Source organism: Meles meles, chromosome 15, assembly GCF_922984935.1.
Source record: "Meles meles chromosome 15, mMelMel3.1 paternal haplotype, whole genome shotgun sequence".
NCBI classification, from domain to species: domain Eukaryota; kingdom Metazoa; phylum Chordata; class Mammalia; order Carnivora; family Mustelidae; genus Meles; species Meles meles.
This window is the reverse complement of record NC_060080.1, coordinates 7,505,844-7,525,209: the sequence shown is the minus strand read 5'-3', so window position 1 is coordinate 7,525,209 and position 19,366 is coordinate 7,505,844. Positions and strand designations below refer to the sequence as shown.

Below are 19,366 nucleotides of genomic sequence, written 5' to 3'. Positions count from 1 at the left end.
GGGTCTGGAAGTAAGAGCAGGAACAGCTCTTATCTAGTGCGTTGTCACCAGGCCTTGGGCACCTTGTGTACATGCGTGTCTATAAACGAATGATAAATAAAGCGAGGCCACAGTGAGCTCAGGAAACGGAGGTTCAGAGAGACCAAGACCCTTGCCTGAGATCCTTTTGCTGGTGACCTTGACATTAATTAGTACCATCCCCATGCCTCGCCCCGGCGCAAGCCACTGTCCACCGCGCCAGCCGTTCTCAGCACTCCAGTGACCAGCGTGTCTCTCTCTGGCTAACCAAAACCCCAAGCATACCCCACAGGTGGAGGGGCTCTGACCGCCCCGCCTTCCTCTGCGGCCACACAGGAGCCTGGAGGAGCGAGGCCCAGCAGCCTCCACCTGACTCCCGGAGCCCCTGGGCACCTCACCTGCTCTGTTGTCCCTGCTTCCTCTTGAGCCAAAGGAAAAAGGAATCAACATGCCTTGCAGCAATTGTCAGGAACATGGGACTGGACTGTGATTCTGTGACTTTCTTTTAATAAAAATAAAGGTCCCGTGACGCCTCTGAGAAGGTTGCCCTCTCTGGAAGGCTCTGGAGGGTTCTGGAACAGCCTGGGATGACTGGGGAACTCTGGCCTCAGAGATGCCATGCTTGGAATTCTGGCCTTGCTTCTTAGAAGCTTTGGAAGTGGCAGGAATGGACGGATATTTCCGTCTTCGGGGGGATCCCCCTGCTTACTGTGTGCAAAGCCATTTCGTAAAATCGTCTGTCACTCAAAACAGAATTCGCTTTGGCCAAGTTGGCCTCCTGTAGCTCGACTGACCCACACCTCGGCGGGTCATCCTTGGTTCTCGTCAAAAGCCCATCTATCCTCAGGGAAAATTTACCCCCTGAAGGGCCAGGGACAAGGGAGGCCCCTGGTTCTTAAGTGTTACTGACATGCTCTGGGGTCCAGCAGGCTTTTCCGGGTAACAGGGCAGTCTTCTGAGCATCTGAATTGGAAGGGAGACTGGAATTTGAGTTCTAGAGTGTTTTCCAGAAAAGTCAATCCACCAAGCGGCCTGGGCACCGGGCCCCACAGCAGGGACCCCACTCGCACCGAGCGGGGCCCAGGGCACACAACGTGAAGAGCGCCCCCCAGAGTTGTGCGACCTACAGCCCCACCCCAAACCAGAGGATGGACAGGCAAAGGCCAGAGCAGGCAGACCACAGAAACAGAACGACAAATGGCTGGTGAGCCCCTGAAAACATGCTTCCTCTTGCTGCTGAACCAGGAAATCCACACTAAAACAGCACACGTCATTTGCATTCAGCCAGGTAAGCCCGCAGGAGTTTCTAAGGGCACCGCATTGACAGGGGGATGATGAAACAGCGCGGCCTCCCAACCTCATTGGAAAACAATTTAGCGCTATGTACAAACAGCTTGAAATGTGCCCGTATCCTCTGAACCAGTCCTTCCACTTTGGGAAATGCGGCTGCAGGACGTGGCCAAAAATCAGCTGAAGATTTATGTGAAGGTATTTCTATAAGAGAATGGAGTGAGAGTTTCATTACCACGAGAAATCAAATGAAAGAAGCCCTCCCGCGTGGAAAGTCTTTGATAAAGAAAGCGAGGGTCATTAGGGTCCTGCCTGGGAAGGGTGACTAGAATAGAAGCCACTTACCCAGGCCTGGAGAGACCCAGGAGAGGCGGGGAACTCTGGGAGGTCACATAGCCCTTAGGCAGCAGACCAGGGCCAAAACAAGACCCCGACTTTAGAGTAATAAACTGAATTTTAAAACTTTTTTTTTTAAACCTCTCATTTAAATCCCTTGTCCGTTTGTACTAAGAGATCATTTTTTTAAATAAGAAGAAAGCTAGGGGCACCTGGGTGGCTCAGTGGGTTAGGCATCGGCCTTCAGCTCAGGTCATGATCCCAGAGTCCTGGGATTGAGCCCCATGTCAGGCTCCCCGCAGAATGGGGAGTGTGTTTCTCCCTCTGCCTCTCCCGTTCCCGGCTTGAGCCCTCTCTCTCATTCACTCTCTCTCTCAAATGAAAAAAAAGAAGAAGAAGAAAGCAACAGACTGCGGAGGCAAACATTTTCTCAATGCTGTGGATGTGGCTGGGGCTTCCGTGTCCCTCCAGGACTCGTGGTCACCCACCTTCTAGGGGTCCCCGTCAATATACACATTTCAGGGCAAATATGCAGGGAAGGTGAGTTTCCTCTCTTGGTTTATCTGAAAATATCCAGGCTTTCTATTTGCATGAAAGGCCCACAACAGGCAAATCAGCAGACTGAGTGGCCAGTGGCCGGGGGCAGGGCGAGTGGATGGGTCAGGATGAGGCCGGGGGCTGGAGGAGGGAGTGAGTGGTGACTGACAGGTAAGGCGTTTCCTTCTGAGATGATGGCCTCGTTCTGGAACCAGGTGGTAGTGATGCAAATGTAATGGAGACCGATGAGCAGCGCACATCGAAGGGTGACTATTCCAGTGTGTGAATTCTATCTTAATTTTTAAAAACATGCCCCGCCTTTCTCCTGGCTTTGCAGGCGAAGACCCAGCCTAGAGGAGAATGCCAAGGACGGCTATGGCCCTTCCCACTGGATGTCATCCCCTTCTCCAAAGTTCCCTGGCTCCACTCCCTTCTTTTCCGTCTCCGCCAGGTTCTCTAGTTACCGCAAATCTGTCCGAGCCTTGCCCTGGGTCACAGTCCCAGCCAGACCGCACCATCTTTCTCCACGTTTCCTTCAATAGCCTCCTCTCTGCTTGCCTCTCTTAATCTGGCCCCCTCCTCTCCATCCCGCCCTCAGCATCCAGGCAAATCTCTGACTCTACACAGCTTAGCAAATCATAGTATTTAAACCAGGTCAGCGGTTTCCTAAGAAGTTCAAATACTGACGCTCAGGCTCCTTGGCAGAGTCTACAAGGAGCACATCTGCCTGTCCAGCCTACTTGTCTACCCGCCTGCCACTGCCCTTCCCGCACCAGCCTTCCAGACCCGCCCGGTGCCCCTCGCCATTGTAACAGCCCAAGCGCCCCTCCTTGCGCCAAGTCACCCCTAACAAACACAACACAGTGTTGGGTGACACCGCGCCCAATACATGTTGCTTTTTGCGCTCAGTAAAAAACATATTGTGTCCACGACGTACCAGGCGGTATCATCAGGAGATAGCTGTGAACAAACCAGAGCCGCTCCCCTCGTAGGGCTTACTAGAAACTTCCCTCCACCACATCACTTACGATACTGTCGTAGTGCTGGTTTCCTCATCTGGGTACTCCATCAAAACAAACGGATCTCTGAAAAATTATTAATTGTACTACCACCAGCTCCAGCAAAAATACAGTGCTTCCTGGAAAAAACACAGATGCCCGGCAAATGCTGCCTGGGGGGGACTCGTGCTGATGACGTGAAGTGGGTATTAGACCAGTGCTCCTCAGAGCCAACACAGTCCACCGCCATTTTTGTTTTGTTGACGCATCACACAGGATGGAAATGATCTCTTTACTCGTCTACTGCATCTCCCAGAATGTGAGCTTTCCAAAGAATGGCCATTGCCTTAAAAATAACGACGACGACGACGACTCAGTATTCCCTATGTCTACAAAACACTAAGTACTCACTGCAATTAAATAGCAGGCCTAGCCCGTGAGAAGGGGGCCAGGTTCTGGGACCACATGGGACCCCATGCTTTAGAAGGTTTCAGTGTGGCCTTCCTCCAAGCCATGTCCATCCCATGGGCTCAGGAAGCAATCCAAAGAGCTGAGGGTCAAAGGGAATGTGTGTGCCCGCACATCATGTGTCCCAGACTCTAGCTGCCTCAACGGATAGATATTTACCTAAGAAAAATTAAAATATATGTCAATACGAAGTACACATGGATGTTCGCAACACCTTTCTTTTTAATAGTCCAAAACTGGGGTGTCCGGCTGTCATAGTTGGTTGGGTGTGTGACTCTTGGTTTTGGTGCAAGTCACACTCTCAGTGTCATGAGAATGAGCCCCACAACAGGTTCCATGGGAGTCTGCTTGAGATTCTCTCTCTCCTTCGCCCTCTACTCCCTGCCCCCACAGGCACGCGTGCGTACACGTGCGCGCTCTCTAATATATAAATAAATAAATAAATAAATGTCCCAAACTGGAAAGGTGTCTAAATGTCCCCCAACAGCTGAATAGATAAGTAAATAGGGGCTCATCCCTAAAACAGAACACAACTCAGCAGTAAGAAATGACTGTTAAGGGGCACCTGGGTGGCTCAGTGGGTTAAAACTTCTGCCTTCGGCTCAGGTCATGATCTCAGGGTCCTGGGATCGAGCCCCGCATCGGGCTCTCTGCTCAGTGGGGAGCCTACTCCCCCCGCCACACTACCTGCCTCTCTGCCTACTTGTGATCTCTGTCTGTCAAATAAATAAATAAAATCTTCAAAACAAAACCAAAAAGAAATGACTATTAATAGACACAACCACATGACGATGTGGAATGGAAAATCAGACCAAAGAAAGGGGTATACATTGTATCATTCTATTTGTATAAATGTTCTAAAAGACGCAAATAGGCTTATAGTGACAGAAAGTCTACGAGCGCTGGCGGAGCTGTAAGAAAGAAATTGATTACAAAGGGACACAAAGAACCTTTTCGGGGGAAGGGATATGTTCGTCATCTTGACTGTGGCGATAGTTTCACTGATGTGTCTATTTCAAAACTCAGCAAATTGTACACTTTGAAAACTTGTTCTCCGCTGCTTGTCATTCATGTCTCAACAGAGCCATTAAAAAAAAAGAAACAAAAAAGCTACTATATTCTAGGAGCATTTCTGAACTGTCGAGTTCATGAAAACCCAATATTTGACAACACATTTTACGAGAAAGCTGTAGGGAAATTCAGACTCTTCTTCATTGCGGGCGGAAATGCAAAATGGCCAATGCACAGAAATCCAGCAACGTCCATCAGAATTACAAAAGCCTATGACCCTCGGCTCAGCAGTCTGCTTCTGAGAATTCGCCCCACAGGCACACCTGACACCCTTCCACGCGAAGAAACGGTTCAGGCACCAAGATTATATACGCGGCACCGTTGGTAACAGCTCCCTTCCCCGTAAACACCAAGAAGCCAGGGTCCACCTGTGGGGCCGCTTCATACACTAGGGTACGTGCCCCAAGTGGAATGCGAAGGAGCCCGGAAAGAGAGACAACTCCGGATGAACCAACAGGAGAAATCTCCCAGGACATATTGCTCAGGGGGGAACAAGCAAGATCGGTAGCAGCATGTGTAGATGACTACTTTGTGTTTAAAAAGGGGAGAGAGAAACATATACTGAAATTGCCTTGCGCTGGCATCAGGAAGCACCGAAAATGTACCCAAACCATTTGTAACCCTGGTTTTCTTAAACTGGGACCAGGGAAGCAGGGAAGGGGTCAGCCAGGGCATGGACGATGTAGGGGAGATTTCTCATTGTTTTTAATCTGGGATACATGTAAATGTATTACCTGTTTGGGAAAAAAAATTATTATCAACTTTTTAATATACATTTAGAGACCCTGGCCTGAAGATAAAGTGCCCTGAAGCGCGTCAAGATTAAACGGGGTCATGGCTGGTAACAGTAGCCAGAGTCCTCAACATCTCCAGCCTGCCTGCCCAGAATCACCCTGAACCCCCCTAAATGCAGGTTCTGAGGAGCACCTCAGTAGCTCAGTTGGTTAAGCGTCTGACTCTTGATTTTAGCCCAAGGTCATGATCTCAGGGTCACGGGATGGAGCCCTGTGTCGGGCTCCACGTTCAGCACAGAGTCTGCGTAAGTTTCTTTCCCCCTTTGCCCCCTCCCCGTGCTCGCTCACTCACTCGCTCTCTCTCAAATAAATAAATAAAATCTTCAGGAAAAACATAAAATAAATAAAATAAAATACAACAAAATAAAATGCAGGTTCTGGGACTCCACCCTAGATGTACCCATTCAGAATCCCCGGGGATTCTGTATTTTTTTCTAGTTTTTGGGGATCATATGGGCTGAAGGAGGCGGCCCATGACCTCCTGATGAGGCAGAGGAGGCCCATGTGTTCAGTATGCATTTATTCAACTCCCACTATGAGTCAGGCGCTGTTCCAGAACCTGCTTTCTTGGGGCTTATATTCTACAGGAAACAGACAAAGACAAACAAGAAAAGTATTAAATAGTGACATATGGAATGCGGGTATCAGAACAGGACGACCCGGCAGGACAAGGCTGACGGCTGGGCCGGAGAAGGCCTGTCAAAGGAGGAAGCCGCCCCGGAGGGTGGGGGGCCTCCCAGGTCAAGGGAAGGTTGAGCGTGACCCAGAGCAGGATGGAGCCAGGGTGGTAGTTGGGGGGAGACACATACAGGAAGGACTGACTCGTTAGGGTTCTGGAAGTCAGGGTCAAGAGCATGGATTCTATACTGAAGGCACTGGAAAGCCACAGAAAGGTTTTAAGCACCAAAGTCATGTGACAGGGCGTTCTGAAAAAGAGCACTCCGGCTGCCATGGGGAGAGTGGCGGGGTGGGGACCAGGGCTGGGGGGTGGGGGGCAGGAGGAGTGTGTTGCAGGAACACAAGAGAGGGCAGAAGGTGGCTTGCATGCAGATGTGGCGCGGGACACGCCGAGAAGTGATAGACACGGGCCAAGTTTGGAAGGTGGCGCCCACAGGACTCTGTCCCTACTGGAGTGGCAAGTGGACCACGGACCCGGAGGGAACACCAGAATGCCTGGGCAGCGGGTCCATGGGCCCACGAGACATCGAAGGGCCCCACAGAGACTCCATATATGTACTCGGTCTACTGAGAATGACATTCACTGAGGACACGAAGCCAATTCTTAAAAAGAGCCATTTAAAGCTGCCCCTGAAGCTCTTGAGAACCAGAAAAGTCGAAGGGGCTGCCGTCCAGTTGAGGTGTGAAGAGCCAACCGAGGGCCGAGTGGCCGTGGTCGGGCTGAGGTCCGGACGCGAGTGGAGCCATGGGTCCCAGGAGCTGCTCAAGATCTAGGATGGAAGTAAGTGTCTTCGCCTACATTTGGCCTCCGAAAGATTATTTCCTGGATTTCACAATGTTGCCTCCGGCTGCCCCTGACCCAGGCCTGATGCATATAAAGCAGACGACCCACATTCCTTCCCTCCGGGGACTTCTGCTGGCCAGAGCCGGGGGTGGGGGAAGGGGACTCAGGGCCTGTGTCACATCAGGCAAAGCAGAGAGTGTCACAGCAGGGCCCGAAGGAAGGGATGAAGGCCGGGCAGGCGGGCAGAGGGGGAAGCCAACTGCCATCTGTCCCCGGCCTCTGGCTGAGGCAGGGAGAGAAGCAGGCGGACCTGGTGAAGGCCTGATACACTCATCGTCTACACGACTTTGCCAAAGCAGCTTCTCTCGGGGAACGACGAAATTGTCATCTGTAAGGAGCAGATACTCACCCGGTTCACCGGGCGGTGGCGGAGATTTTGTGAGGAAACAGAGAAATGAGAAGCGCCTAATACAGTGCCTGGCACACAACGAGGAATGGGTGAAAGGCCGTCGCCAGTGCGGCCGTGTGGCACTCCGGACAGAAAACAAGACAAACAGGCACACACACCATCAAGTGACAACCCCCCCCCCATGGAGGGACAACTGTCATCATCTTCAAGACTCCAGCCAGAGCGGAAAATACCATCAGGTATGAAAGCATGGGCAGAGCAGATACGAAAATCATTGTAACTGCGGCTCCTACAGACATCCACCAGCTCTAGACAATGGGAACAAGAGAAAATGCTCATCGGAGGCACCCATGAGACACTCAGGAAAAGCCGCAGTAGAGGAGGTCCCAAGAAATCTTCCAACACACAAAGACAGAAACAGCACTTACTTCACACTGAAAATGCACATGTTCAGGTCCCACTCAGCTGGAGGGGAAGCCCAGGAACCTATTTTATTTTTAATGGGGGGAGAGAGGCAGAGAGAGAACGTTAAGCAGGCTCTATGCCTAGCGCGGAGCCCAACGCGGGGCTCAATCTCACGATCCTGAGATCATGACCTAAGCTGAGATCAAGAGTCAGGCACTTGGGGCATCTGGGTGGCTCAGTGGCTTAAGCCTCTGCCTTCGGCTCAGGTCATGATCTCAGGGTCCTAGGATCGAGTCCCGCATCGGGCTCTCTGCTCGGCAGGGAGCCTGCTTCCTCCAATCTCTCTGTGCCTGCCTCTCTGCCAAATAAATAAATAAACTCTTAAAAAAAGAAAAAAAAGAGTCAGGCGCTTAACTGACTGAGCCACCCAGGCGCCCCTCCCGTCATCTATTTCTTAACAAGTCTTCCAGATGATTCTGGGGCACACTGCGGGTGAAGAGCCACTGATTTAAGTAGGCTGAAGGTAGAGTGACAAGTGTGGTCCGTGGACCCACAGCAGAGGATAAGTGCAGAGCTTGTAAGAAACACAGAGTCCCAGGCTCAGCCTGGACCCACTGAGTCAGAACCCGCACTTTACCGAGATCCCCAGGCCATTCATCTGCGTTTGAGAAGGAGTGTCTAGAGCTCCAGCCCAGCGCTAACAGAAATGTAACCGCGCCACATGTCACTTAAACATTTCTAGTAGCCACATTAGAAAAAACAACAGTGAAATTAATTTCAGTAATATATTTCATGTAACCCAATATCAAAAACATTATTGTTTCGACAGCTATTGGGATTTTCTTTTTTTTGTTTTTTGTGGGTTGTTTTTTTTTTTGGTACTAAGTCTTCGATATCTGAGGTTCCCTACATTACAATCTCACTTCAAACAAGCCACCAATCAAGTGCTCGAGCCCCATGTGGCCAGTGGACACTGTGTGAACAATGTGGAGAAGACGGAGAACAGAGTGAAACTTCCAAATTCTTTTTACAAAGCTGTCATCCTTCTTACACCAGTATGTCTTTCTAATTTTGTGCTGTCATACAACTGACTCGTCTTAATATTGTGGTTAAAAATGAGGACTCTGGGGGCGCCTGGGTGGCTCACCGCTGCCTTTGGCTCAGGTCATGATCTCAGGGTCCTGGGATCAAGTCCTGCATCAGGCTCTCTGCTCAGCAGGGAGCCTGTTTCCCTTCCTCTCTCTCTGCCTGCCTCTCTGCCTACTTGTGATCTCTCTCTGTCAAATAAATTAAAAAAAAAAAAAAAAAAAGACTCTGCCTTCAGCTCAGGTCGTGATCTCAGGGTCCTGGGATCCAGCCCCTGCATCAAGCTCTCTGCTCAGCGGGGAGCCTGCTTCCTCCTCTCTCCCTGCCTGCCTCTCTGCCTACTTGTGATCTCTGTCTGTCAAATAAATAAATAAATAAATAAATAAATAAATAAATAATCTTAAAAAAAAAAAAATGAGGACTCCGGGGGCATGTGTGTGGCTCAGTTAAGCATCTGCCTTCAGCTCAGGTCATGATCCCAGAGTCCTGGGATCGAGCCCTGCATCGGGCTCTCTGCTCGGTGGGAATCCTGCTTCTCCCTCTCCCATTCCCCTGCTTGTGTTCCCTCTCTCTCTGTGTCTCTATCAAATAAATAAATAAAATCTTAAAAAAAAAAAAAAAAGAGGACTCTGGAGCCAGACTCTCTCTAACCCTAACCTTAACCCTTAATCCCAACCCTATCCCTAACCCTAACCCTAATTCTAGACGCTGGAATCAGACTCCCTCACCTCTCACCTTAGCTTCAATAAGGAAATTCAGTTAAGATTGTGGGTCATGAAATTAAGACATGAAAATCCCAGGGCACTTGGGTGGCTCAGTGGGTTAAATCCTCTGCCGTTGGCTCCAGTCGTGATCCCAGGGTCCTGGGATCGATCCCCGCATCGGGCTCTCTGCTCAGCAGGGAGCCTGTTTCCTCCTCTCTCTCTGCCTGCCTCTGCCTACTTGAGATCTCTGTCTGTCAAATAAATAAATAAAATCTTAAAAAAAAAAAGGACATGAAAATCCCAAAAAATAAAAAAATAAATTAAAAAAACATGGAAATCCTCATTTATACGTTTCCTTTTTTTTTTATTTATTTGACAGAGAGAGATCACAAGTAGGCAGACAGGCAGGCAGAGAGAGAGGAGGAAGCAGGCTCCCCGCGGAGCAGAGAGCCTGATGTGGGGCTCGATCCCAGGACCCTCGGATCATGACCTGAGCCGAAGGCAAAGGCTTTAACCCACTGAGCCACCCAGGCACCCCGGAAATCCCCATTTATAAACAGTAAACATTTCTTTTTTTTTTTTTTAAGATTATTTATTTATTTATTTGTCAGAGAGAGACCACAAGTAGATAGAGAGGCAGGCAGAGAGAGAGAGAGAGGGAAGCAGGCTCCCCGCTGAGCAGAGAGCCCGATGCGGGACTCGATCCCAGGACCCCGAGACCATGACCTGAGCCGAAGGCAGCGGCTTAACCCACTGAGCCACCCAGGAGTCCCTAAACAGTAAACATTTCAAGAAAAATTCTCATTTCTAATAGCAACTACATAAAAAATAAAATTGGGGGGAAAGAGTCAACGAGATACTGTGCTGGACCTTTGCTGACCGAAACGTGAAAGCGCTCTTCCAGAGGAACAAGAAAAAAAATTAAGCCAATTGGAAGAGGGACTGTGCTCATGGCAATACTCAAAACGATAAGGACGTTAATCCCCCCAACTTCACTGTAATCTCCAATGAATTATCAACAGGATCTTTGCACCAACCATGTGATATGTTCCGTCCTAAATGTTTGGGATATATCTAAATTAAAAAAAAAAAATCTGTGCTTTTAGATATCTCACAAGAAGGTCTTTCCAGGTTTGTAAATATCAGAGCTGGAGCAGGAATGTATGTGTATTTTTGTTTTGTTTTACCAAGGAAGGAAATATACAAAACCCTCCTAAGGACTGCCTATGGGGAAAGCTCTTGGAATAAACTGGAACCATTTCTTTTTTTTTTACCTCTGTATACCATTTGATTGTTATACCATTTAAATCTTTAAATATTTACAAATACTTTGTAAAATGCCAATGTTAATTATCTGAGCAATGAATAAGAGAGGATTAAGACATATTAAAACGTCTGTATTTAAAAAAAAAAAAAACCAACGATTGATCGGTGGATCTGGGTCAAGGCTCTATTCTTCCTCTCCTGCCCTGAGCCCATCTAGCTCCTTCTGGGAGCGTCTCTCTGGGCATGTTTGTTTCCTCATCTAGAACACGAAGGGGTTAGATTCGATCTCTAAGGGTCTGTGCAGTCCTAACAGTTCAGGATTCTTTCTTCCATTCATTCGTTCAGCTGGTTTTGGAGGGTCTACAACGGCACAGGTGCAAGGATCGAAATGTGCCAGTGGCTAACCTCGGGGACCTGACAGTCTAGGTGGGAGGCTGATATTTAAGCAGATGATGCCACAAGGAAACGCACAAGGGCGGGACACCTGGGTGGCTCAGCGGGTTAAAGCCTCTGCCTTCGGCTCAGGTCATGATCTCGGGGTCCTGAGATCAAGCCCCACATCGGGCTCTCTGCTCCGCGGGGAGCCTGCTTCCTCCTCTCTCTCTGCCTGCCTGTCTGCCTAGTTGTGATTTCTCTCTGTCAAATAAATTAAAAAAAAAAAAAAATTTAAAAAAAAAAAAAAAAGGAAACGCACAAGGGCACTGTGGAAAGTGCAATGAAGGAGAAGCGAACCAGGACAGGGGAGATGAACAGGTCTGAAGGCAGGAGGGTTGGGAGAAGAGTCTGGGGGAGCCGAACAGCGTGAGCAGGTGTTCGTGGGGTCTGACAGGGAGGGGGAGGTTGGAAACACCAGGGAGAGCAGGAAAACAGCAAACACCTAGGGCAGGACCGCCCAGAAGCTTTGAGGAGTCTAGAAAGGCACACAGCATTAAGAGGCATTCAACGTATACTCTGTAATGAACTGGAGAAATGTCCCGCAACTAGGGAAAGGTTTTAAATTGTATTTTGCGTCTCTTTGGAACGCCCTTGGAAGAACCCACCGTTAATCGGACATGCACACTCAGATACATAATCTGCCAACCACATCTTGGAGCTAACCTGCAGTCAACTTCAAGGAACCCCGGGATAAAGAAAAGCCACCAGCTGTTCCACAGGCCGGGGGGCAAGCGACAGTCACCAGTGTACCCCAGGAACCGTGGGGTGTATCTGAGTGCCAACCTGTGAAATGTAGTATTTCAACCCGCATGGCAAAAGAATCGAAGATACTGAGAAGAACTCAAACACTGATAATGGTGGGGGGGGGGGGCTTTTTCCCAAGATAAAATCATTTGTTTTCTCCCATGTTCATGAATTACAGGGTAAGTACAAAGTAAATTAACAAAGGGAGCATGGGGGAATTAAAAAAAAAAAAAAGGCAGTAAGCAAAACCTGCCTTCCAGCTACATGGAAAAACACTCCAGCGCCCCAAGTAAATAAATAATAAAAGGATATGGAAACAATACACCTTGAAAACTCCTGTCCCTCCTCTGTTCTCCTGGCCAGAGGCTGTGCTGACAGGTTTGCGCTGCCTGGGCTACAGAACCGGCCAGCATTTATTTATCTAACAACAGCGAAGTCCCCTCTAAAGAATCAGGTAGGGCATTTCAAAGTCTAAAGAATCAGGTAGGGCATTTCAAAGACGAAGCCCCTGGGTTGGTGTATCCCATTACCTGACTCCAAGCCCCAGCATTAACTCTAAGACAAAGTACCCTGGCCCCTGGAAGTAAAGAAATGCTAGAAATAAGGGGAGCTCAGATCACACCATTTTCCTCCCCGCCCCCCATTGTAGGAAGGTTCTTGAGAATATCTGCCCACAAGGAAAAATAAAACAATGCACAGCGACTGCCATTCTCACCACACCTAGCCCTGGCTTTTGAAAACACCTCCGTTCGCATGGGTTCTGTCTGTTTCACAATGATAGCCTAAACCTGGCCAGCGCACACATTTTTATATTATTCCTTAAACATACGCCATGCCACCAGCGCAAGCAAACTGTGCAACCACTAGGGAGAGAACAGGACAAGCATCAAAACAAAGGCAAAATGAAACACAAAGGAAAAAACGAAGGTGGAAATAATAATGTAGGATCACAGAATTTTAGAGCTAGAGGAGGCAGGGTTCGGGGCATAAGAAACAGGCTCTCGGACCTGCATGAGGGCAGACAATTGGTAGCAAAGAAAGATCTAGAAGCGTCTAGAAAAGTCTAGGAAGAGAAAATGATGACTCGCTATCATTTCTGCAATAGGCTGGGAAAGCCATCTCCTGCGGAGGGCAGGGGGCTGGCCTCCGGAGCAGCTGTCAGACCCAATTCCCCGTGGAGCAGAACAGCTAAGAAAGAAGCTGACGTTCAGAGATCAGGCCACTTTTTCTTGGACGTTAATTTTTCATAGAATGTGGCCTAGGATTTGGTAACACTTGATGTAACATGATTTTACTCCCCTTCATTCTTCTGGGAAAGCACAGAGATGTTCTCTATTATCCCATTTTACAGATAAGAAAGCCAAAGGTTTCGTTTTCTTTTTCAAAGACGGGGCGCTGCCCAGGAACTGATGGCCAGGACTGCCTTTCTGTGGTCAGAGCAACATCCCACAGGTAGCAAAATGTCACTAACAAAGCATTCCTTTCATGCCCAGGGAAGGGGGCAGGTGAACAGCAACAGAACCCAGAACACCTCATTTCTAGCTCACAGACCCGATCTGCTGATGAAGGATCCTCCCAGTGTGACCACGAGGGCTCCCAGGAAATGCATGAAAAAGGCAGCTGACCCATCACATCACCAATGCCCTGAGCGTCCACAGGCCCCGCGAATCTGAAGCCTTCTACAGAGGCAGCGAGATCAACCGGTCAGCCCCGGGTCTGTGTCCCAGTCATGACCTGCCTGCTTGGACTGTTTTCCTCATCTACCTCCACTCTGTTTCAATCAAGTGGGAACATTGGTTAAGCACTGCATTTCCAGATGCACCGAAACTAGGGGTTATTATTTTTTAAAAACACCCAAATAAACAAATTATGGCAAATCCCCGTGGTGTAACACTAGTGAACAGTCAACGGTGAGATCCAAAGATATGAAGGGGGGGCGCCTGAGTGGCTCAGATGATTGAGAGAGCACCCAACTCTTGATTTCAGCTCAGGTCATGATCTCAGGGTCGTGAGATCGAGCCCCATGTTGGGCTCCGTGCTGGGCATGGAGCCTGCTTAACGTTCTCTCTCTGCCTCTCTCCCCCATAAAAAAAAAAAAAAAAAAAAAAAAAAATACATTTCTGGGCTTCCCTTCTAGCTGAGTGGGGCCTGAACATGTGCATTTTCAGTGTGAAGTAAGTGCTGTTTCTATCTTTGTGTGTTTGAAGATTTCTTGGGGCCTCCTCTACTGCGGCTTTTCCTGAGCATGGATCCTGCTTAGAATTTTCTCTCCCCCTCTGCCCCTACCCCGCTCATGTGAGCGTTCTCACTCTCTCTCAAATAAATATTCTTAAAAAAAAAAAAAAAGATATGAAGAGAAAGCAAGTTATAAAATATGTATAACATGATGTCACCATTATTAATAAATGCAAGCATCTCTGTAGAAAAAATTGGATTTACCTACTGCAAATACAACAGAACATCACTTGCAGTGGCATTCTCAAAATGGTGTAATCACTGGGGTTTTGTATTTTCTTTCTCATGCTTTTCTAAGATCCATTTGTATTTTCCAGTGATTATGCACCAGACTGGTAACAATTTAAGAAAAAAATAAATGATTTTAAGACTTTAAACTATCCTCATACGCACACTTTTTGTGGGAACGGGAATGGGAATAATTCCTTGGAAAGGTGATGTGGGCATATCTGTACAGGTTCGCATCCAAATGCTCTTTGACCCAGCATTTCAGTGTCTAATTATCCCACTCCCGGCTGTGTACAAAGAAATAGAAAAAAAGACCATCACTGCAGCATTGTTTGGAATAGCAGAAGACAGAAAACTTAAATGTCCATCAATAGAGAAATACTAGTAAATCAGGGCACCTCTAGTCGAGATAATACAGCCCAACAGAAAAATCCAGATATGGACTGACCCTAGATTATGTCTAAGATATGGGATTAGGAGAGAAAAGCAAGCGGGGGGGGGGGGGGGGGACAGATGCTATCATTTGTTCTCAACCTGCTTTCCAGAATATACTCATATTGGTGGTACACGTACAGGCTGTCTCCAGAAGGTACCCCCCAGATTGATAATAATGTTGCCACCAAAGAGGGGAAATGGGGGAACAGGAAAGAGGAAACCAGACGAGAGGGAAACTTCCTGTCATTCGATAGTCTTCCGTCTGTCCTTCGAATCTTTTACAATGTGCTTATAGGACTACAAACACAAAACCAAACCAAGAACCTTAAAATATAAAAGCCTGGAGGGAAATGGCTCAATTATTTTTCTAAAAGTTTCAGTACCTTATGCCACATAGTGTTCTTCATTCTGAAGGTGGCCCCCGAAAAAACGCTGCCTCCAGCAAAAAAACAAACAAACAAACAAACTACTCAAGGGCCCCCAAGTGCTGCTGTCGACCCGATGCCCTTATGTGACTTTTAGGACCAGGATTGGACAAGACGGGCTCAGCCAAAGCAAGAGCACTGTGTCCCTTGATAACACTGTCCAATTCTCACTTGTATGCAGTAAATAAGAAATAGTTTACCTTTCAGCAAAGGTATCGAGTTTCCCCAGCTCGTCGGAGAGGCCAACAAGGGAATCCAAGGTCCCCACCTAAAAAGATGGTAAAGAGGTTAGAGGCTCACGCTTTAAGGCAGGGGAGTGTGAAGTCACTTTCAGCAACAGCACAAAGAGTTCTCTAACCTCCATCTCCCCTTAGTTATTCTTGGTCAGTGGCCGAACTGGATACTGGGAAGGGCTGTTAAGAGAAGCAGTGGGTTGGGGAATTTTTAAATTACTATTACTGTTGTTATTATTATTTCTGCCAATAGGATAAACTATGCTATTTCTGCCAGAGGAAGGAGGGACCACTATGTCACTGTGAGACCCCAGCTCATTTTCTTCTTAGAATGGCGGTCTGCTAGTCATGGGATTCATCCCTATAGCTGTGGGGAAACCAAGAAAGCAAGTTAAAGCTGCCGCCATTTCTGGGGCGCCTGGGGGGCTCAGTCAGTTAAGCATCTGCCTTTGGCTCAGGTCATGATTCTACAGTCCTGGGATGAGCCCCGCACGGGGCTCCCTGCTCAGTAAGAAGCCAAGAAGCCTGCTTCTCCCTCTTCCTCTGCCCCCGAAAGGCCCCAGCGTGTTCTCTCTCTCTCTCGAATAAATAAAACTCTTAAAAAAAAAAAGAAAGAAAGAAATTGCTGTTTCTACAATAAAGCCTTTCTTCTTCAAGATGTCCAACCAACCCCCATCTCCGTTCTTCTTTCCTCTTACTAACGATAATCTTGGGGGCGCAGAAGACCGGCTCCCTCTCCCACCTCCTCATTCATGCAAGTCCTTTTCTTTTCCCGGTCTAGTCTACAGAACCAGAAGGAAAGGCTTTGTTTTCATGTCATCAACCACCAGTCAGGCATTAAAAAGCAATCAGGATTAACACTGTGTGGCAGCTATCCTTTCATAAAAGAATACTTTAAAAAAATACTTTAAGAAAGGTATTTAGGAAGTAAGAAGGCCCAGGCATCTCTAGTAAGTGAGGCTGCTTTTTTTCAAGCAACTTGACGTTAAGCATCTTTGGGGAGGATCCTGTCTCTTCTCTTTGCTCCCTCCCGTCTGACATGCTGCCTTACACAAAGTGCTGCGTGTTCGCTGATTCCCTAACCTTCACAGTGGGGGTCACGGGACAAACAGGGCAGGTTTGAAACAGGCAGCGACACATGGGTTCAGAAACAGGTGCTGCCAATGACCAGATCTGCAGCCCTGGTCTCCTTTCTCCGCCCTTCCTGATCTATACCTGGGACTGGAAGATTCCAGATGATGCGTTTAAAGTGGCTGGCTCAGTAAACACCAGCACATACAGCAGCATCCCCAGGGACTACGGTGCTGAGGATGCAGCTCGTAGCACAGAGGGCAGACTGCGGTCTGAAAGGTTATATGGCAGTTTTCGAGAAGAGCTGCCCCTGGTCAGTTGGGGCCATCCCTCCAGCAGCCACAGCACATTTGCACAGGTGTCATCGAGAAATGCCTCAATCATCTTCCTTTTGGAAACTTACAGTCTTGGGAAGCACGACAACAATTCCACTCTTCTGAAGCAGAAGGACCGTGCACGCCTTGCTCCTCTTTCCTGTTTGTTTCATTTTAACTTTGCTCTCCACTGCACCAGCCCTTAGAGTCTCCTGCCTCCCATCTCTTTGCCGTCACATCTCTCTGTCATCTGCCCACCCATCATTAAATTCCCTTCCTGCCTCCCCACCAGAACCAGAAGGATCCTGAAACTTCCCACCCTGCCCCAGGTCGGGAGTACTACCAAGGCGGAAGCTCTCCAAGCCTGCACGTTTAAACTGTACCGGCGGTCCTACCCACCACACCCATCTCTCCCTGTTCCTTCTGTCCTGGGTCTGTAAGTCCTCAGGAACCACAACCAACTTTGGGCTGTGGCATGAAGTCCCATCCAGAGCACTGACTTGCCCGGTCCATCTTCAGCCCCAGGCTGAGGATCAGCATCGCTGTCTTTGCCCTGTTATGTCTCCTTGGCTTCCCAGAAGACCCCCCCCACCCCCCACCCCCAACCCATCACCTCCTTCCTCCACTCTAGCAATTTTACCTTGAAGTCAGGAATCGAGAATTTGGTGTTATAAGACAGGTTGGACTTGGTGGTTACGGTGTTCATCCTCTCCAGAGCTTGTAAATTTTCCTGGTCGCCAGGGGCAGAAATTAACCAAAACTCCGACATGCTTCTCGCCTTCTTTTATCCAGTTACTGACCAGAACCACAGCAACACACACAGAAACAGGAGGAGACAAGCGTCAAATATCTCTACCCCTTCACCCCTCCCTTCCACCAGAATTAATCCTCTCCAGGATGTGTTGCCTTTACCGGTTTCCCATTCTTTCCCATACTTTGCCCCTTCGAACTTCCAAATCAGATTCTCCAGTTCCAAGGACACCATAGGCACAAAGGAACTTGCAGTTTCTTATCTCACTCTGAAAGCCCTCAGGGCTCCATCCCTAGGGTGGTTCTGACTGGTTTTTAAGGGTTGGGGGACAGGGATGGGGAGAGGCCGATTTCCCCCTCTCCTCACACCATAATGCAAACGGGAGAGGGCGGGCACAGCGAGCCCCGCGTGGGGCCCCCTGAAATACTTTCCTCCTCTCCACGTTGTACTTTCCACGATGCGGTGAAGGACGGGGCAAAGGAGGGAATTTCCGAACAGCTCAGACAAACCCCAGATCTTAACTGATCAACCCTGAGAATGGTGCTAGCTAGCTTTAAAAACACTTCAGAAAAACTCTTTTTCCCAAATAAGAAAAAAAAAAAAAAAAAAAAGGTGGTGGGATAACTACTGAAGTTGTTTTTCCCCAACAACAGGTGTCCGCTCTGCAGAGCTGCGTTACGTGCGGGGCCTGGCAGTTTCTGTCCAGGGTCCGCAGCTTCCAAAGGCGATTAATTCTGCTCATTCAAACGTGCACACGCCCACACCGCTCTCCCCTTGGCCCGCTCCTCCCTTCCCAGCGCCTCGCAAAGCGCCACGGAGAGCTACGAGGGCTACGGGGGAAAACAGGCAAAAACAGGTCAGAGACCAGTCCTGGAAGCTCTTCTTGTTGCCTCCCATCTCCCTCCACGCCGAGACCCCCCAGTCGCTCCTGACCCTGCGCACTACCAACGCAGCTCCTCTGGGTATCGCCTCTGATGGCCTGGCGACAAACCGGCCCCACGCGCAGAAGCTGCGGGGATGCCACCTGCCCGGCCCCGGGAGGGCGCCGCCGAGGCGCGGGTTCCCTGGTTCCCACGGAGAAAGCGCGGCCGGGGACAGCGCGCGTAGGCAGAGGCGAGCGGGGGAGCCGGGCCTGCCGCCCCGCGTCCCCGACCCCGCCGCGCGTCCTTACCGGGAGCCGGCGGCCGCGCGGGCGTGCAGCAGGCGGGCGCGGGGACGGAACGCTCGGCCGGCTCCCGGGAGGCAGCGGCTTCTGCGCGGCGCCCCGCCCCGGGCTTTTATCCCGAGCGGGGAGGCGGCCCCCGCCCGCGCCTCGGGTATTTGCATACGGGGCCGGGCTGCGGCCGCCGCGGGAGCCCAGGGTGCACCCGCGGCGGGGTGGGGAGGTGGGTGCCGGCGGGATTCTGAGGACCATGGGGCGGAGCTGGGGGGGGGGTCTCCAGCCCACAACGTTGCAGAGCGCACGGGGCCGGGACGACCGAGAGGGGCGGGCGAGGGGAAGTCCTCCGGCCGGGGACGCCCGCCCCTCACCCCCACCGCGGCCGCCGCCTCGCTCTCCACCCCCACCCTGCGGTGACCCAGCACGGGGGCTCGGGAATCTCTGGGCGAGAGCACTGATCTGTGGGAAGAAGCGCCAACAGGTCCACCTCTG

The 19,366-nt window shown here is 49.7% G+C and overlaps 1 protein-coding gene across 7 annotated transcripts in view; it reads right to left on the bottom strand.

The window, feature by feature from the left end:
• Positions 1 to 18,948, bottom strand: part of ATP6V1C2 (ATPase H+ transporting V1 subunit C2) — a 53,290-nt gene extending 34,342 nt beyond the window's left edge. For 6 of the 7 annotated variants that reach the window (XR_006815052.1, XR_006815053.1, XM_045979002.1 and 3 more), the window contains exons 1-3: positions 18,887 to 18,948; positions 17,605 to 17,759; positions 15,547 to 15,614 (exon numbers count right to left, since the gene is read on the bottom strand). Coding sequence is in view for 4 of the 7 variants with exons in the window: in XM_045979002.1 (XP_045834958.1) it covers positions 15,547 to 15,614; positions 17,605 to 17,733 (197 nt within the window). In the remaining 3 variants the exon portion in view is untranslated. Of the gene's footprint in view, positions 1 to 15,546; positions 15,615 to 17,604; positions 17,760 to 18,886 lie in introns of those variants that run through there. The other variant, XR_006815054.1, reaches the window with a different exon arrangement.
• Positions 18,949 to 19,366: the final 418 nt, after the last annotated feature.